General features: G+C 37.6%; 1 protein-coding gene across 1 annotated transcript; it reads left to right on the top strand.

Moving 5' to 3' along the window:
* The first annotated feature begins 107 nt into the window (after positions 1-107).
* slc44a4 (solute carrier family 44 member 4) lies at positions 108-16,002 on the top strand. Its single transcript, XM_086280352.1, has 22 exons — positions 108-344; positions 4,410-4,458; positions 4,720-4,793; positions 7,171-7,249; positions 7,350-7,449; positions 7,544-7,675; positions 8,133-8,193; positions 8,343-8,463; positions 9,042-9,125; positions 9,827-9,939; positions 10,093-10,215; positions 11,055-11,154; positions 11,356-11,448; positions 11,571-11,673; positions 12,097-12,356; positions 13,320-13,414; positions 13,545-13,648; positions 13,822-13,895; positions 14,057-14,127; positions 15,052-15,146; positions 15,237-15,321; positions 15,419-16,002. The coding sequence occupies exons 1-22, from the start codon at positions 299-301 to the stop codon at positions 15,535-15,537; spliced, it is 2,181 nt and encodes a 726-aa protein (XP_086136478.1). The 5' UTR covers positions 108-298; the 3' UTR covers positions 15,538-16,002.
* The last annotated feature ends 1,658 nt before the right edge of the window (positions 16,003-17,660 follow it).

Genomic DNA, 17,660 nt, shown 5'->3' with positions numbered 1-17,660 from the left:
TATTACCATAGACCTCTACCATTACACTATGCAGAGCGAGTCCTCTTGTTAATAAACAATCTTTGGTCCACCGCGCAGGTGCGCATCCCTCAGCAGGTGCGCGTGCAGCGTCATTCCCTGGTTACAGCTGCCAGGAAGAAAAAGATTTCTTCAGTCATTAGTTGCAATGTCCGCGCTAACGCGGCGAAGCTCCCTCGGAAAAAGTCGGTTTTAGCTTCTTGTTTGTTTTAAGCTCGCAGTGTGTAGAAGAAGTTGCATTTTATGAGTAAGGAGGAACAGGTGGAGGTCCAGGCGGAACATGGCTAAAGAAACACAAGAAGAGGAAAATCCGAACTCCGAATACGGTGAGCTGACGTTGGCCGTTGGTGTTCTCAGAGGATCTGCTTTCAGCGTTAAAGTAAAAATTTCCAAAGGCAGCTGAGAAAACTCTGAAATGAACGAGTTTAGAGTTAAATACTTTGTGAGAGCTGTGTTCATTTTTTGTGTCACGCCATTTTCTTTTTAGAGTTTTAAGTTAAAGTTTCTAACTCTTTTTTTTTTCTTTTTTTTTTAAATGAAGTGGTTATTAGCATAAACCCACTGTTTCTAACGTGGATTTTTTTAAATGACTGTTAGGTCGTTAAAGTTCAGTGATATCTTAATTATCTTCCTGTTTAACAGTAGGCCGTGTGCCAATATTAGTCTAATCAAACTGTTTTATTGTTTTACAGATAACCTAGTTTTAAAATGTTGTGACAGTTTTATTACTGACAAATCAGGACACCTCAGAAACCTGACTCTAAGAAAAAAGACAGTATCCAATGGGAGAAATAAGAAGGCTAAAATAGTTTTAAATAATTGCATCCTTTCCTTTAAAATTTCTTCCATTATTAATGTAATGCTTAGATTTAATCACAGTGTCAGTTGAGCATGGCCTTATGGTCAAATGTGTTAACTGTGTAGTGTTGGGGTTCGAAGGATTAGATACTAACTAACTAAATACTTGGTTATCTCTCATCTAAATACCAGTTTGTTCTCCCTGATGAGAATCCTCAGTTATTTAGGTTTGAAAGTTGCCTAAATCAACGTTTTATCATGAAAATATGTGCAGTTTATTTCTATAATGATCAGTTAACATTGTTTCATATTAGGGCGAATGTACACATAAGCACTATTGGTCTGTATAGTGTAAAAGCAGGGAGTCTGTGTTGCATTAGTTAACAGATTGTGGCCTTGTGGCTTGTGATTGTGGTTTGCACACAAACTCTAAAACTGGAGATGCTTAGATTCTTAAAAGACAAATTCTGTTGCTGCTGATGAAAACGTTTTGGCCACTTCACCTTGTGGAACGGAGTCTGCTCTGTTGGAGTACGTCATGAGTCTGTTGGCACTCTGGCAGGTTTGATAAGGCTACAATAAACAAACCCTCCCTGGAGGTAAACATACATGGATGGATGGATTTCATGTCCTTCCATATAAGATGTAAAAACCAGGTGACCACAGCATCACTGGCAGCTGAACCTCTGTTTCTTAAAAGTGTGTGTGTGTGTGTGTGTGTGTGTGTGTGTGTGTGTGTGTGTGTGTGTGTGTGTGTGAATTCAGATGAGTGGTCTAATGATGATTCAGCTTTAAAGCTATTCTTTGTTGCTCTGATTGGCTTCACAGGGAAGTAGAAATCATTTTCAGGGCTTTGGACACTTCCTGATTCAATAGTGAGAGATTTGTTTGCTCCCTTTTTTGGAGCTGTTGCACTTTGGTCTCGGTTAAGAAAGTTTAGACAGTGTTGAGAAAGATGTGCCTTATTGCAAATCATTGGCCGCAAAACTTGTTAAGCCTGCCTGGTTCAACAGGTGAACCAATGTTAGAACATAACTCTGTTAATAAAGCTAATGTAGGAGACAGGAGAATCGCACATAGGCTTTATTTTACATTCTTAACACATTTATAAAATGACTGAGTTAAATAAAATGATTTTGGTGTCAGCTGTCTGATAGTGAGTTGGAGTTTGTAGATTTGTTGCTGTTCTTGGGATCATTGTCCTGTTACATTACACAGCAACACACAGCCAAGCTTAACCTGTCAGACAGGTTTGGCATTTCACTCTACGGCATTTGACAATTTCCCCAGTACCCTTAATAATGGGTTTTGACACCTCTAGTATATGTCAATAAAAACATGGTTAGATGCTCATTAGAATAGGTTCCTATTTTTTCCAAGGGTAAACACTGACAAAGACAACTCTCATTCCACAGGTCGGATTCGAACCAAGCTGTACAGTATATGGTCGCCTGCTCATCCCAGTGAGCTAAACTGGCTCTTGTTCATGGTTGACTTTACACAGTTGGTATGGGGTGTTTGTGCTGACATGGTTGTGTCTGTCTGAAGGACACTGTCCTAGAACTCTTGTGATTTGTTCACATACAACTTTGCAAACTTAAATCCTGCAGCCATGTTCTTTTGTGGGAGAATAAGCTTCTTCTTTCTTTTTCATTATTTTTTTCAAATTGATGTTCTAATAAGAAAACCTTTCTCTGGTTATTGTAGCCATTGGAATGTTTAATCACAAGATATCCAGGAGTCGCATAACATTTGAATATTTAAAAAACCCAAAAACACCCCCGTTGTAAATCAGTCTCTGCCGGCTACAATTAACCAAGCCATAATTTCTTTTTACAGACAAACCGAAGAATTTAGGCAACATCTATGTTTTTCTTTGTGTCAGAGTCTCCTTGTGCCACTTCTATGTTAAGTCATTGCTTTAACTGGTTGCATTGCTGTGGGTTTAAAGGACTGGGTCTGTTCTGTCATCTGCCTCATTCATCTTAAGACAGGGTCATGCGATAACTTTCGTATTCATGGTCCTTTGTAATTTTTTCAAACTCAAGCTGTAAAATACCAGCCTGTATGAGGTTCAAAGTTTAAAGGTTTAAGGCTTTGCATCAGTTTTTTACGAGGTGTGTCATCTAAAGGTGCAGACTGTCATTTACTCTAAACACACAACAGCGTCCTAGCAGATGAAATCTGACACTCACGGAAAAACAAACCAGTGAAAAGCTGTCTGTGTTGTCAGCATTTTGTATCTCTGACGTTTCTCTAAGTATTTCTCGAGTGGAGATTTGGAGGACGTTAGTGTAGTCTTTTCAATGAATTGTTTGTTTGACACACCTGATATTTCAATGACTGAACAATACTGAGATGAAAAACTTTCTGATCTTATGTGTTGCAGTAATTGGCATTTTATTAGCCCTTCCTGTTTTGAAGGATTACACTATAATGTACATTTAGCTTTTTGTTATGGCCACTTATTGCCAGCTTTGAATCACATGATTGGCCCTGAAGTTCATACATCCTGTTGTAATATTTGCATCCTTCTCGGAAAGCCTGAGGGACTATGTGCAATGTTGACACACTGTCCTTTCAGCTCTATTCAAATTACTCAGTGAGACGACTTTTAAATGTTGTAACTTTTAAGCTACCTTATGCTTTTAGTTTTCATAAAGTGAGGAGTGCAGCTTTTTCTTATGATCAAATATGAAGTACACGTGGATTACAAAGCCATAAATTGTTTAGTCATTGTATTTAATACCATATGAGGGTGGCTTGTCCTATCGGGTTATTCCTGCTCGACAGGATAATGCAGATCTGACTTTGGTGGATGGAATTTTTTTTTTTTCAGCTGAAAGTCTCTCAAAGAAGTTTCCTGAGTTTCATTGTTTTCAATTAAACTAGTACACTTTGCTTTGTAGAGGCAGGACAGTCTCATTGTTTCAATTCAAATTCTATTTTTAAAAAAAACTATGTCGACAAATGATTATCCTGAGAGCTGCTGCTGTCAGTGCTGTGCCTCACTCAGTCATTTTTTTTTACTCCCTATGGTATGATTAAACATATATTTTCTAACATAAAATATGCATTTTATTTTATATTCAGACCCGCTTGATTTGTAAGTCCACTGTATTCATTGTTGGTTCCTGCTAACTGTCCCTCTCTCTGTTCCAGGAAACAACAATGACATATTTCTTCCTAGTAATTCAATTCCTGTCATAGTGATTATACAGCAACACCTCTATGAACAATCAGCCCATAAAATATGAATGCAAGTCCCTGAAAGTTTTCCTTATTCACTTAGAAGTAATTCATTAACTTTAAACAGAGGGTGCCTGTTTTTTAAAGTTAAACAAATCTAACTATAAGAAATATTTCAGGAACTGGCTAAATAAAACTCCAGTATAACCAGGTTGAAAGATGGCAATGGTCAAAATGTCTTTATCCAAAAAGGCCTGTTTTAATAACTGCAACTTGTCCATTGTTGCACAGTTATACATTAAATCAGCAGTTCAAAAATGTGTAAGAAACTGCTAATGTGTCCTTGATCATCTGTTCACAAATAAGGAAGTTGTTGATTAATGGCGAATGTTTGCCTTTCCCAGGACAACCAGCGCAGTTTGACCATAATTTCAAAGGACCTGTAAAGAATAGGTAAGTCTGACTCAAAGCTCACTGGATAGGTGGTGAAATTCTTACATTTTAACCCCCCTGTCCTCTGTCCAGCTGTGTGGTTCCTGGTGTAGTGTGTGTGTGTGTGTGTGTGTTTTCTTTTGGCCTAGGAAGACACATTTATCACATTTAATGAAGACACATTTAACAAAATCAAAAACCCATGCAAAGCTTACCCTGTTCACTTTACTTAATACTATCTCACTTTCTTTTTCTTTTCTTTTTTTTCTTTTTTTTACACAGAGGGTGTACAGATATAATCTGCTGTATTCTCTTCCTGCTGGTCATCATTGGCTACATAGTAGTTGGAGTTTTAGGTAAGAGAAACCCAACCCTGCCAGCACAGGCATTATGTGCCCAACTGTGTTTTCATATGTCCTCATGTTTTTCACTTCATACTCATTGCTGCTATATACTATAAAATACTATAAATACTATAAAATAATAATGACAATAATAGTGAAAGAAAGTCCTAGGACAGTTATTTGCCATTGAGGAGACAAGATGCAGTGGGGATAAAAGAGACCTGGAGTCTTTTAGTCTTCCTCACAGGTACTCTAAAACGGCGGTCGGAAGGCAACAACTCAAACTCACTGTGAAGTGGATGGTTCAAACAACTCATAATAGAATGAGCCTTTCTAAGCACATTTCTATTGTAAATGGCCAAAAGTCCATCTTGCCAGCGCCCTGAAATTTTGCTAGCAGTTTTTACCAGAAGTCCCAACCGATTCTTATTCTTCACCGTCAGGTTACCAAACCAGGCAGCGATACAAAAAGACATCACAGATTCGAACACAACTTCTATAAAACAAAGACAACATCTCAGATGAGACATTAAATGATCTCATTTTCCTTAAAAAGAACAGTCTTTGTTGAACATTTTTTTTAGTAGTGGCATCAGCATGAGATTCAAAACACAGTTTATGGTCAAGTACCACACCTAGATATTTATAACTCTCAACTATCCCAATATCGGCAGATTTAATGATAGTGGGTGATGAGCTATAAGAGGACTTCCTAAAATCAATAATCATGTCTTTAGTTTTTGACACGTTAAGTGAAAGGAAGGACTCATCACACCAATTCACAAAATCATCTACAACCTGTCCATGGCCTGACTCGTCCCCCACTAGAAGACTGACGATCACTGTGTCGTCAGCAAACTTCAGGATATGTCTGTTCGTGAAATTGCTGCGACACTCATTCGTGTACAGAATGAACAGTAGGGGAGAGAGGCAGCAACCCTGGGGTGATCCAGTAGAGGAGGAGAGCACATCAGAAAATACATGATTCACCCTCACGCATTGTGACCTATTAGTCAGAAAGTCTGTCACCCAGCCGACCAGACTAGTGTCAAGCTTGAAATAATTGTAAAGCCTGTCAGCAAGTAAGAAGGGTTGAATTGTATTGAATGCTGATGAAAAGTCAGCAAATAATAATCTTGCATGGGTGTGGGGGGCCTCAAGATGCTTATACAAGAGATGCAGGAGTGTGACAGCAGCATCCTCCACACCTCTCCCTGCTCTATAGACGAACTGGAAGGGGTCAAGATGGTGTTCAACATGCATTAAAATCTCCATCTTAATTATCTTCTCAAATAACTTCATCACTAAAGAAGTCAGAGCCACAGGCCTAAAATCATTCAGTACCTTAGGAGAACTGCCCTTAGCAACAGGAACAATGATGGCATGTTTCCAAATCTTAGGTACTGTCTGTAGCTCTGAAGAAAGTGAGAAGATATGGTGAAAAATCCCACTCAGCTGATCAGCACAAGTTCTCAGTAGCTGTCCACAGATGTTGTCAGGTCCAGGACTCTTGCTTTTAGTGTTTCTAAAAAGATTAGCTACCCCCCTCTCATCAATACAAATTGATGGGGGAGTGATAGTCTTTTCCCTCAGTGTGCTGGTCTGCCTAGAACAGTCAAGGTTCTCAAAACGAAGGTAAAAACTGTTAAGACTGTCTGCCAGATGTTTGTCAGAGGTAAACCCCTCTAAGGTCTAATTAGTCATGTGTCCGTGTTTTTCGTATGAAGCTACTATGTAGTTGATATAAAGAACTAGGTAGGGTGGAAGAGCAAGCCTGCCTCTATACAGCAGGCTATAACAATATGTAACCCATCAAGTCACTAGTTAACTTTCTGACTTGACAGAAACGACTGGTTTTTAGAATCATTCATCGTTCATGAATTTTGTTGCATTTAGACCAATTTGTGTTAACTATTTTTCCCTCTTGTCAAACCAGAAGATTCATTTAATGGCAGAGATTTACAGCTCTTGATTTATAAATGCCAAGTAGATTACATGATGTAAAGGATTACACTTGTTGTTTCTTTCAGTTGTTTAGTTTCTATTGTTACTATGAACAGCTATGTTTTTCATATAGTTCCAGTCAGCAGCTTTTTATTGCTCTGTCATCAAACTCATTCCAACACTCAGGGCCATCTGTTATCTAGAGCAAACACAGCGGCCTGATGGGTCATGAAGTGACCTTATTTGTGTGTTCAATGGCTAGTATTTCCCAAATCTATTTCCTCCATTGAGATTATTAAAAGCACTGCACACAAGGGTGGATTTATAGTGGGAGAAATCTGCAAGCAACACATTGAACAAGATGGATTGGGTCAAACATTTACACGATTGGCTTTTAGTTTCTTTCTGAGTATTAATTTGTGCTTTTTTTTCTCCCCTCTGTCAGCTTGGATCTATGGAGATCCAAGAGATATTCTTTACGCAAGAAACTCAACTGGCTGGTTCTGTGGAGTTGGGCCAAATAAGTAATTTAACCATTGTTTAGAGTCATTTTATTTAAATATAGAAAATATATACACACTTAATAATATAATATGAAATAAAAATTTTATTCATGTCTTTCAGAGACCGACCCAACTTGCTTTACTTTGACATTCTCAAATGTGCAACGTCTGTCAATGTGATGGCAAGTGTTCTCAATGGTTTCCAGTGTCCAACCACGCAGGTACACACAGCTGCTGCAGTTTGCTGTTCCTGTTCAAACTCTTTACTTTCCTCTCTGTGCTGCATAAATATTCCTATTTTTTCATTACCCATAGGTGTGTGTGAAAGAATGTCCCTCTGACTTCTGGGCCGTGAAGATAGAGTCGTACCTTCCAGGTGAAAAACCTGCAAACGTTTTCAATCCAAATTACTGCGTGCCATCTCTTAACCTCAACAATTCTAACTTGGTAAGCTACAAACGGTGTTTAAAAGAAAGTATTCTTGTCACGCTACTGGGCTGGCGGCGTGAACAGCCAACTTTGTGAAGATCATAACTCGAGAACAGGGAAACTTGAGACTTTCAATTTGATTTTCAAATCTCAGTAAAGTTTGAATATTAGTGACCTCGATGCTTAAAGTCAAGGTCAGAGGTCATGTTTTTTGTACAATATCCTAGGAAATCAGATCTATTAAAAATCTTGGACGAGTTCAAATCTCGGTGACCTTGACCTCAAAGTCAGTGTCAGAAAATCTTAAAATAACTTGCATTAACTCATAGAAGATGTTGCGTAGAGGTTTCAGATTTATGCCATAGCTGCAGTCTAGGAGGCAGGGCTAGCACTGGTGGCTGTCTCTATTTTTATGTATTCTATGTATGCAGTATTTATTTTTGGCCAAAACTTGATTGTTAAACATGTTTTTCAGAGTGTTCGTGAGATTGTACAAAAGGAGCGGTGTCCTTTCATGCTCATACCTACAACCCCTGGTCAGTAACAAATTCACATTACTGCTTTCATTTAAATTTCCTTGTATGTTCAATACACAGTACAGTACCTTGTGTATAGAGATCTAAAAAACATTCTAACTCCATATTTATGGTTAATTTTATTTTCCCTTTTTGTTCTGTGTGGTTAGTGCTGGGGAGATGTTTTCCTGATATCACAGCCTTGGGGAACATACCTTTATACTTTGCGAATGTTCCAGGCTTGCCTGCCTCAGTGAATGACACTGTTGCCCTCATCAAAAATGGCACTGGGTAATAGACATTATCAAGATGACTATGAATCTAAATGAACCCACAGACTTTAATAATCTTGTGTCTTTTTCCTCCTTATCAACAGCACAGGGTTGGTGGTTTTGTGAGTCTCTGTTGAGCCGTAGCGTAGCAGCTAGTTCTAGTTGCTCTTGTTGCTGCGTTTAACTCACTTATACACAGCGGCCTTAGATTTCATGTGACACACTGTCTTGGGATTTGCAGCCCTAAAGCATTAATGAGTAGTTGTCTTACACTCTCTGTCTGCCTATGCTGAATATCTTGGGTTATTTCTGGTTTCTATGACTTCCCAGCTTTATTAGTGTCACATTAGACATGTAGAACATAATTATATAAAAATGGTCACTGTTGGCTGCATGATGATCTTTTTACGCACCTTTTAATTACCCCCGTACCACTTTTAGAAATGGGTTTTAAATGCTGTTGTTCGTTGTTTTGTTTTTTTTGTGTTTTTTTTTTTTTTTTTTCATTTGTAGTATTTGTTTTATCTGATGATGACTTTTTACTATTTAAAAGCAAAGGTGCCACCATCACATCTTGTCCTGTTTTGTCTTCGTTAGGGGCATTATCAACAGCTTTAACGCTAAGGACATCGCCACCCGAATCTTTGCAGATTTTGCATCGTCATGGCCGTGGATCATCCTGTGAGTTTCCCTGCTGAACCAGCATTGCACACTGCCACCTGCTGATGTACAGATAGAAGTCAGATTTTGTAATGAAGTTTTGATGATATCGAATAAGCCTTAACACAAAGTAGTAGTGTCAACTTAATATCTAAAATGCTGTATCAGGTGCTCTGTCTTAATAAGAAAACTAACAGAATACAATCACTTTCAATTATTATTTTTAATATAAAAATAAATGATTACTGTATATTAATATACTTGTCAGTGAGTTCAGATGATCTGTTTGCTATCAAAAAGGTACCAAGTTATTGTTTAAAGCATGTGGTTATCAGCATACACTTACATCCTCTTCACGGGGAACACCTGCACAGTGTAATTCAATTAGAAACATGACATGAATTCTGCTTTTACATAATCTATGCATTTTCTTTTTGTCATGTAGGTTAATGATTTCAGTGTATTGCAAATACACTACTGCCCTCACAATTGCTTCAGGAGCAAATATAAAATATTACCTTATTGACAGTGTCAGCAAAAAAGTAAATGGTACCAGTAGAAGTTGTGGCAGAGGCTTTGTATGAGATTACATTAAGTTGGATATGTGTTCTTAATATAGTTTACATCTTTCTCACGGCTTTCTTTTTACCTTAAAATCGTTGCTTTAATTTCTTATAAATGTCCTAACTGTCCCTCCATCCTGTCCACTTGTACTGTCTCAGTGGTTTGGTGATAGCCATGCTTGTCAGTCTGTTGTTCCTGTTGCTGTTGAGGTTTACCGCTCCAGTCATGGTGTGGGTCCTCATCATTGGAGTGTTGGCTGCTGGAGCTTATGGTAAATACACACCTGGAATAGTTTTTAAATCAGGCACACAGAGGTGCAGTGATGTCTGGATATAAAGAGGACCTAGTTATTTTATTTGTTGAAATACAAAGTGAAGTTAAAAAAAACAAAACAATTTTTTTCTTTTTTTTTTTCTTTTTTCAGGAATATGGCACTGCGCCTGGGAATATATAAACTACAAACAAAACTCTGCTACCATCACTACAATTGGATTCACCACAAATTTCCAGAGTTATCTAGAAGTCCAAGAGACTTGGCTGGCATTCTGTGAGTGTCATTAAAATGCTATTTAGTTCTAACCTTTGCTGTGCTGTTCAAATGTCACCAAATATTTCTCTGTCTCGTCTTTGTAATGTTCTCAGAGGTTGAGAGCGAGCAAGCTGTGGGTGCATTAATAAGCTAATTGGGTCAAGTGTTGGATATAAAAGTAAATAAATTAATCTAGAACTGGAAATTATGCATTTACACTAGAAAGAAAGTGCTTTTCTTTATATGGCCATTTTGACAGTTTATGCACAGCAGCTATTCTGTGGTATTTTACAAGTAAGAGTACAGAGGAAAAGAGAGGTATAAAATCTAAATAAACAAGGACATTATTGGCACATTATGTGTGTACTGAAATCAGTATATCTAAAAATAAATGCAATAAAACCACTGTTGGCTTGCAGGAATTGCATGTCATGTTTACAGCACCTCTTGAATAATGACATTGTAAAACAGATTCAGTAACACAAATATCCTTTAGTTTGGGGGTTATAGTTTTCTTTGTTTTACACTGACACATTAAGCATTGGTAGCTTAATGTTGATTGTTAAAAGATGAATTCTTTTGTGTGTCTGGGCCAAAGGCCACAGTTTATTCGGCAGTAGTTACACACAGTAAAATATACAAAACAAGTATACACACATACACATACATGAGTAAGGTACATGGGTATATAAAAGTTCAAAGCTAGGCATGTTAAAAGATCAGAACAAATAAAGTACATTACAAGTAAAGTAACAGGGAGAACACATGTGGGCTAATATCTGTGTGTATGATTGTGGTGTGTAGCAGTTGGGTGTGGGCTTGTTCTTTTTTGTGACTCTCGTTATTCTGCTCCTCAGTGATAATTTTATGCATAGTTGAGGGGATCCTTCTGCTGACCCTCATCTTCTTACGCACAAGAATCCTCATTGCCATCGCCCTCATCCAGGAGTCCAGCAAGTAGGTTAAACAAAACGAAAAATCATCCACAGGACTGGCTCGCTTTTAACAAATGTGATGTGAATAATTCAATTCTTAATCTTAAAAGGGACTCTATTAGTTTTACTTATCACAATAAAAGTAACAGTGCGTTTTTTATCTTATTGTGAAAATGTCACACAACCTTGGCATGACCTCATGATGTGTGTTGATATTCTGCAGAGCTATCAGCTACATGATGTCCACTCTGCTGTACCCTGTGGTCACCTTTGTTCTCCTGGTGGTGTGTGTGGCTTACTGGGGAGCTACTGCTTTGTATCCATTATTGTTATGTTTGCATGTGTGTACATGTTATTCTCAGGCTACACTATGGTCTGTAATATATAGATGATATTTGATAAACGCTTTCAGTTCTTTTCTTAAACAAATGGATGCAGATATTTGGCTACTTCAGGAAGTCCCACCTACAAAGTGGTGGCTCTGAACTCCACCATGAACGACTGTAGTAGTATCGATGGCACCAAGAACTGTGACCCTCTGGTGAGCCTACTGGGGATAAATTTTCAAAACATTTTTTTCCTTGACTTGTCTAGGAGATAATTAACTGTAATTCAATTCAGGGTCACCTGATCCAGCCCTAACTATAATCTTCATAATAAGGCTGAAAGTTTTGATTTTTTTTTATCTTAAAAATAGAGAGGTATGTTTTTTGAATTCAAACTGGGACCTGGCTCCATAGCAAAGGGACCTGATAGCTGAAGTTTTACCTCACGGTCTTGGAGCAAAGTGTTGTGATATGATGATTGATAGAGTCTTGTCATTCAGGATTAAAGAGGATTTAAAACGATTGTTTAATTGGTTAATAATTGGTTTACTGTTTGTTTGTTTGTTTTTGGTAGCCTTTTGGCAAATACATGCACAACCATTTCATATGGTTGTGCTACTTTCTTGTTCTCCTCGCAGAACTTCACCTCATCGGATTACCCGAACTGCCCCTCAGCCAGCTGCATCTTCATCAACTACAATAGCACGGACACCTTCCGGAAGAACCTCCAGTACCTGCACATCTACAACGTGGTGGCTTTTCTCTGGTGTGTCAACTTTGTCATTGCTCTTGGACAGTGCACGCTGGCTGGAGCTTTCGCCTCCTACTACTGGGCTTTCGAAAAACCGTCTGACATCCCCATGTTCCCTCTCTTTGGAGGTTTTATACGCTCACTCAGGTAGGTTAATGAGCAACTACCACATCCTGCAACAATGAATGAGTAAAGAGTAAATGACCCAGAGGTGCCATTTTGAGACCCAATTCTTTTTATATGATTACAGTATGTTTCAGAGGATAACGCACACAAAGCCTAATATTTTCATAATTTATAATTGGGGGGGCTGAAGAAATATTAGAAACGTGGATTATTTTTCCATTAAGCTGCCGCGGATGACTGTGAACGTAACTTTGTTTTATGTTCTGTAACTTGTCAAACGTTTTTACCTAGAAGTCAAAGTCTTCAAGTAGAGGGTGATTCTTAGTACAGGCCGACCGCAGCAATTAAACCAGCCACATCTCTATTTTTTATTTTAACTTTGATTTGTAAATTGTCTGCTGTACACAGCTAATCTAATATTTCCTGACATGATGTCCCACATAAGTTTTGTTCTTCTTAAAAAAAAGAACTACATTATCAAGGCTGCTATTTCATCATTCATTCTTCAGCACGTTGCATTCAGTAGCCAGTAGACACATGTCAGTATAAAAGATGGACATGCCAACATAATGCCAGCCACTGATTTTTCATGTCCTGTTTTGAAGCCTTGACTTGAGCGCTGTAATCTTAGTGTTTTGAAACCAGATGTCATGAGGCTGATCAGACTGAGAAACTGAGGGACACCCCATTCATTGCTAACCATTGGCCATATCCTAAGTAATACTCCTTCCAGATTCTAAAAATGATCCCAATTTACAAAATGGACTTGATGTTGTATTTACGAAACTAACAACTGGACCTAAAATCTTACCACAGAGCGAAGGAGCTAAAGAAGATTTTCACATATGTCTTTGTAAAAACAGAAGTGTCTGTTTAATTGTCGTTGCCAGTTTTAGGCATTCAGTATTAGTTTAGTTTTTACACCTGGAATCTACATATATCTTTTAAACTGGCTAAGAATACAACATGTAATGATTTTTCAAGGTACCATTTGGGCTCTTTGGCATTTGGTGCTTTGATCCTGACCCTGGTTCAGATCATGAGGTTGATCCTGGAGTACATTGACCAGAAAACAAGAGGTAAGAGTGATAATATTCTCAGATGTCACTGCCACAGGATACGAGTAAAAGTATATTTTGAAATAACTGGGTGGTCAAAGATGTTTATATACTAAGACACTAAGAATTTTCCCTGACTTGTCGTCTCCAGGGTCGCAGAACAGTTGTGTGCGTTTTATATTGTGCTGCCTGAAGTGCTGCTTGTGGTGTCTGGAGAAGTTCATAAAGTTCATCAACAGGAACGCTTACATCATGGTGAGAGGACATCATGTGAAAAACAGCCTTTGATATTAACTATAAGCGTTTCTTTTTCTACTCTAAACATGATAAAATTTGTTTTACTATCTTTACATAATTTATCCAGTATTTCACTGGAGTCTGAAAATCACTCTGTTTTTTTTTGTTTGTTTGTTTGTTTGTTTTGTCAGATTGCCATTTATGGGAAAAACTTCTGTGTCTCAGCCAAAAATGCTTTTCAGCTGCTCATGAGAAATGTGATAAGGTTTGTGTTGTAGTTATTTCCACAGTAAAGGGTCTGTGCTTAGTACTTCATGCTTACAGTTCCTGTAATGCTTGTACAGAACATGAATGTATTTGCACATGTTTGAGAGACTGAGTGATTTAGTGTCGTGTTTCTCCGTCCTGCCCTGCTTGCGCTCTCAGGGTTGTGGTGCTCGATAAAGTCACAGACCTGCTGCTATTCTTTGGGAAGCTGATGGTGGTTGGAGGTGTAGGTAAGGACGACATCGATTCATCTAGCAAATCTGTCACTGTGGGGGTTTTTTGTAAAAATACTCTGTAGCAGGTTTTATGTTATTATAGAATATTTTCAATTAAATTTGTAGATTGATTTTTAATCTGTTGGGGAGATGTTCCAATTTATATTTATAAAGGAACTAGACGAGTCTGGCCTGGTCCAAACTCGTCTGCCTTTTAAGCTGTTACAATTGTCAACAAGTTGATAAATGGTCTTTGTGCTGTGTGCTGGTGAGTGTAGTGGAAGCATCAGAGAAAACTCAAAACAGCTGCAAGCTACATCCGCAAACATGGTGGAGAGGCAAATTTATGAGATTAAAAAACAAATCAGCCATGCTGTGCATAGAGCTGGTAAAGAGTGCACAAGGCAGAAACACTGCCAGTGTGTTTGGAAGCTGCCAGGGACGAAATGTCACAGACACGCACACGATGTGCACCCAGGGTGAGACGGGAACGCCCTGTGGGTTGATCACTGTGACTGACTCTGAGACACTCTCATTTAAATCACCAGTAATCTCTCATTGGAGTATGATTGAACTTTGAAGTTAAATAAGTGGAAACTGGAAAAGTTCAGTTTCTAGTTGAGTTCCTGCCAAACAGAATCTGTTTCATTTGTTTGTAGCTGCATGTTAAAACAATTAGTGCTTTAAGGGGAGTGCTAAAACACAGGAAGTTCAAACAATCAATTTAAAGAAAAAGAAAAAGTACAACTAAAATATATACAAAGCTGCAATAGTTTACATTCAATCATTAAAAAAAGTGATAAATGCTAAATTAGAAAGTACAAAAGAAACCCTGAAAATGATGAAAGCATCTCAGCAGCATTTGGTCACTGCTGATTAAACTCTAATATCTCAGTTTGTCCGAAAGAATAGGTTCTGAAGTCTGAATCTCCTTTCCAGGTGTTTTGTCCTTCTTTTTCTTCTCTGGACGAATTAAGCTGCCGGGCTCCAGCTTCCGTTCCGAGAACCTCAACTACTACTGGATGCCAATAATTGTGAGCTAATCTCTTTTTTTAGGATAGTTGTCCTTGTTTCCATTTTTCAGGGATTTGTCGTTGATTTATTTTTTTCCTTTGTTCCTGTAGACGGTGGCGTTGGGTAGCTACCTCATAGCACACGGATTTTTCAGCGTGTATAACATGTGTGTGGACACACTCTTCCTCTGCTTCTGTGAGTAAATACAGTTTACTGAATAATGTTTGATCACATTATTTCCACATAAGCGAGCAGCGCATTGCTCACACTCGTCTTCCTGTCTCACCCACAGTGGAAGATCTGGAGCGTAATGATGGATCTGCAGAGAGGCCGTACTTCATGTCTAAAGGCCTCATGAAAATCCTCAATAAATCCAACAAGATTCAAAAAAAGCAGAAAGCTAAGGACTGAAGATATTTGTTGGGGTTTTCTGCATATGTATATGAAACCACACAAAACTGTCACACACATTCAGGATGTCTTTCTTTGTATCTCTTCACTTTTAGATATCATTAGCTAGGTTTAACAAAATTACTCTGCAATTTAGCACTTTTTAATAGCTTGCTTTTTGTTTTAACATTTATATTTAGTATTAATGACTGTACATATAAAAGGACCGAGAGATTCCAAGTAATGCAAATCTATTCATCTGTTAATTTGTTTTTCATAAGCACTTTTCCAGCATTTAATCCTCCTGCTGGTTGATTGGTTGTACAGTTGTCAGTTGAAAGTTAAGACTCAATGTACAACTTGAATTCTAGAGAAACATTTAAGCTAATTTCTAAAAATGCTCTTACCGGTATATATTTTGAGATTTGTAAAGTTTTTATGCATTTTTATGTTCACAATATTGTTAATTAATTGTAAAAGAATAAAGTTGTAAATATGAACATCTGCCTCCAGCAGCTTCTGTGTGGATTCTCATCGTTTTAGAGCCATTTTTTCCTACCTCTGAGTTCAGTTTCATATTTACTACCAGAATCACCTTTTTTACTTTCACAAGTAAAATATTACGGTATTCGCTATATGGTCCACATGATAGTCCTATTTTATTAGAACTTCATTAGGATTTTTGGGTAAAACCCATCTCACATTGGCCTTGTATAGTGCACTCTGCAGGATTGTACTGCATGAATTGTAGATTGGGGTTTCTAGTCAGTTTAAAGCTGACCGATAAATCTGCCCCATTTCACAATAGGAAGAGATATTGATTTATTCACTGATCTGATTTTGGAGAGTGCCTTGTATATTGTAGTCAGTAGTTTGGGGGTTTTGAGATTATGGATAGCACCACAATTGATAGTGTTTATAATTTGACCTGATTAGGCTTAAATTTCTTTTTTCACTGTAGAATTAATTTGATGATGGTCTAAAAATGTATTCACATTAATCCCTTATTGTAATTCTAATCTGTCAGATGGAATGAAGTCTATTTCTAAATAAATATATGTTTGGAGCATTTTAATTCCTTTACAACTGCAATCTAGGAAGTTTATCATGTTATTGTTTTGTCAGGCTTCGGGGTTGTTCCAGATGGGTGTATGCATGGGATTAATGAAGACTGAAGATTTTTAAAAACTCCCACCATGCTGTCATAGATGAGCCAATATTAATGCTTTTAAAGCATACGTGTCATTTGATGTTTCAGCTACTGAATGGTAGCACTGAAATCTCTATTTTTACATAGTTTTACCTAGAATTATTTTATTCCTCAATTATTTTCATTAAATATATTTTATGAATATTTAATTTTCCAGTCTGAATAAAAGTCCCTGAAAGTTTTGTTTATTCTTTGAGGCTCCAGTACTGTGTTCTGAGCACATATGGGTTTTCTTTTTTCTTTTTTTAACTGGTTAGCTAGAAATCAACCTGATTTGTTCCCATGTTCAAAATTTGGCAAGTGCCGTCTTTGTCCTAACAATCGAGTTCTGTTTCATTCTTTTTTTTGGTTTGTTTTAAATCAATAATTTCATTTGATTTTAGTTTTGCCTTGTGTATTAAGCTCAGCATTTCCTGTTCCTGGGAGAAAACATAGGCTTTGTCTAAGGATTTAATTGTTTCTTCTAATTGTTACCCTAACACAAGAGGAAGGTTAAGTGCTTGATGATCAGTTGAACTCTTAGGAGACTAAAATAATGTTGTGCATGTTTCTTATCTCATCCAACTAAAAGCTCCACCCTAAAATGTGTGGATTAGATTGAAATCTCTGATTATTTACTTCAAATTACTCTTAGAAACTACAATAGCTCATCCAATTAATTAAGCTGCTCTTGAATGTAACATTGTAATGTTTATCCAGTTTGATTTGAGCTTTGCAAATGTGAAAACATCGTATTCTATTAATATTAATCACAAGGCACTGGCATGCATGACATTATGACTAGGAGCTGAGCCCCCATAAAACAGAGCACCATTCCCTGGTTAATACAACCAGGGAAGGGTGCTGGGGTTGCTGTAGAGCTATCAGTCCACATAGAGCCAGTATTGTGCGAAAAAGTGATTTTCTGTATTTAAACTGCTTTAAATAACTTGTT

Source organism: Aulonocara sp. 'chitande type north' Nkhata Bay, linkage group LG22 (assembly GCF_057382095.1).
Source record: "Aulonocara sp. 'chitande type north' Nkhata Bay isolate Kocher_YH1m ecotype deep benthic linkage group LG22, A_spYH_male_GT1.1, whole genome shotgun sequence".
In the NCBI taxonomy this organism is placed as follows: Eukaryota; Metazoa; Chordata; class Actinopteri; order Cichliformes; family Cichlidae; genus Aulonocara; species Aulonocara sp. 'chitande type north' Nkhata Bay.
This window is presented reverse-complemented; position numbering and strand designations above follow the sequence as displayed.

Excerpts from the sequence above, each read along its gene's own strand:
- slc44a4 (XM_086280352.1), top strand. The coding sequence starts at position 299 with ATGGCTAAAGAAACACAAGAAGAGGAAAATCCGAACTCCGAATACG. Across the intron at positions 7,450-7,543 it reads TCCAGTGTCCAACCACGCAG|GTGTGTGTGAAAGAATGTCC; the intron begins GTACACACAGCT and ends CATTACCCATAG. Across the intron at positions 10,216-11,054 it reads AGAGACTTGGCTGGCATTCT|TGATAATTTTATGCATAGTT; the intron begins GTGAGTGTCATT and ends TCTGCTCCTCAG.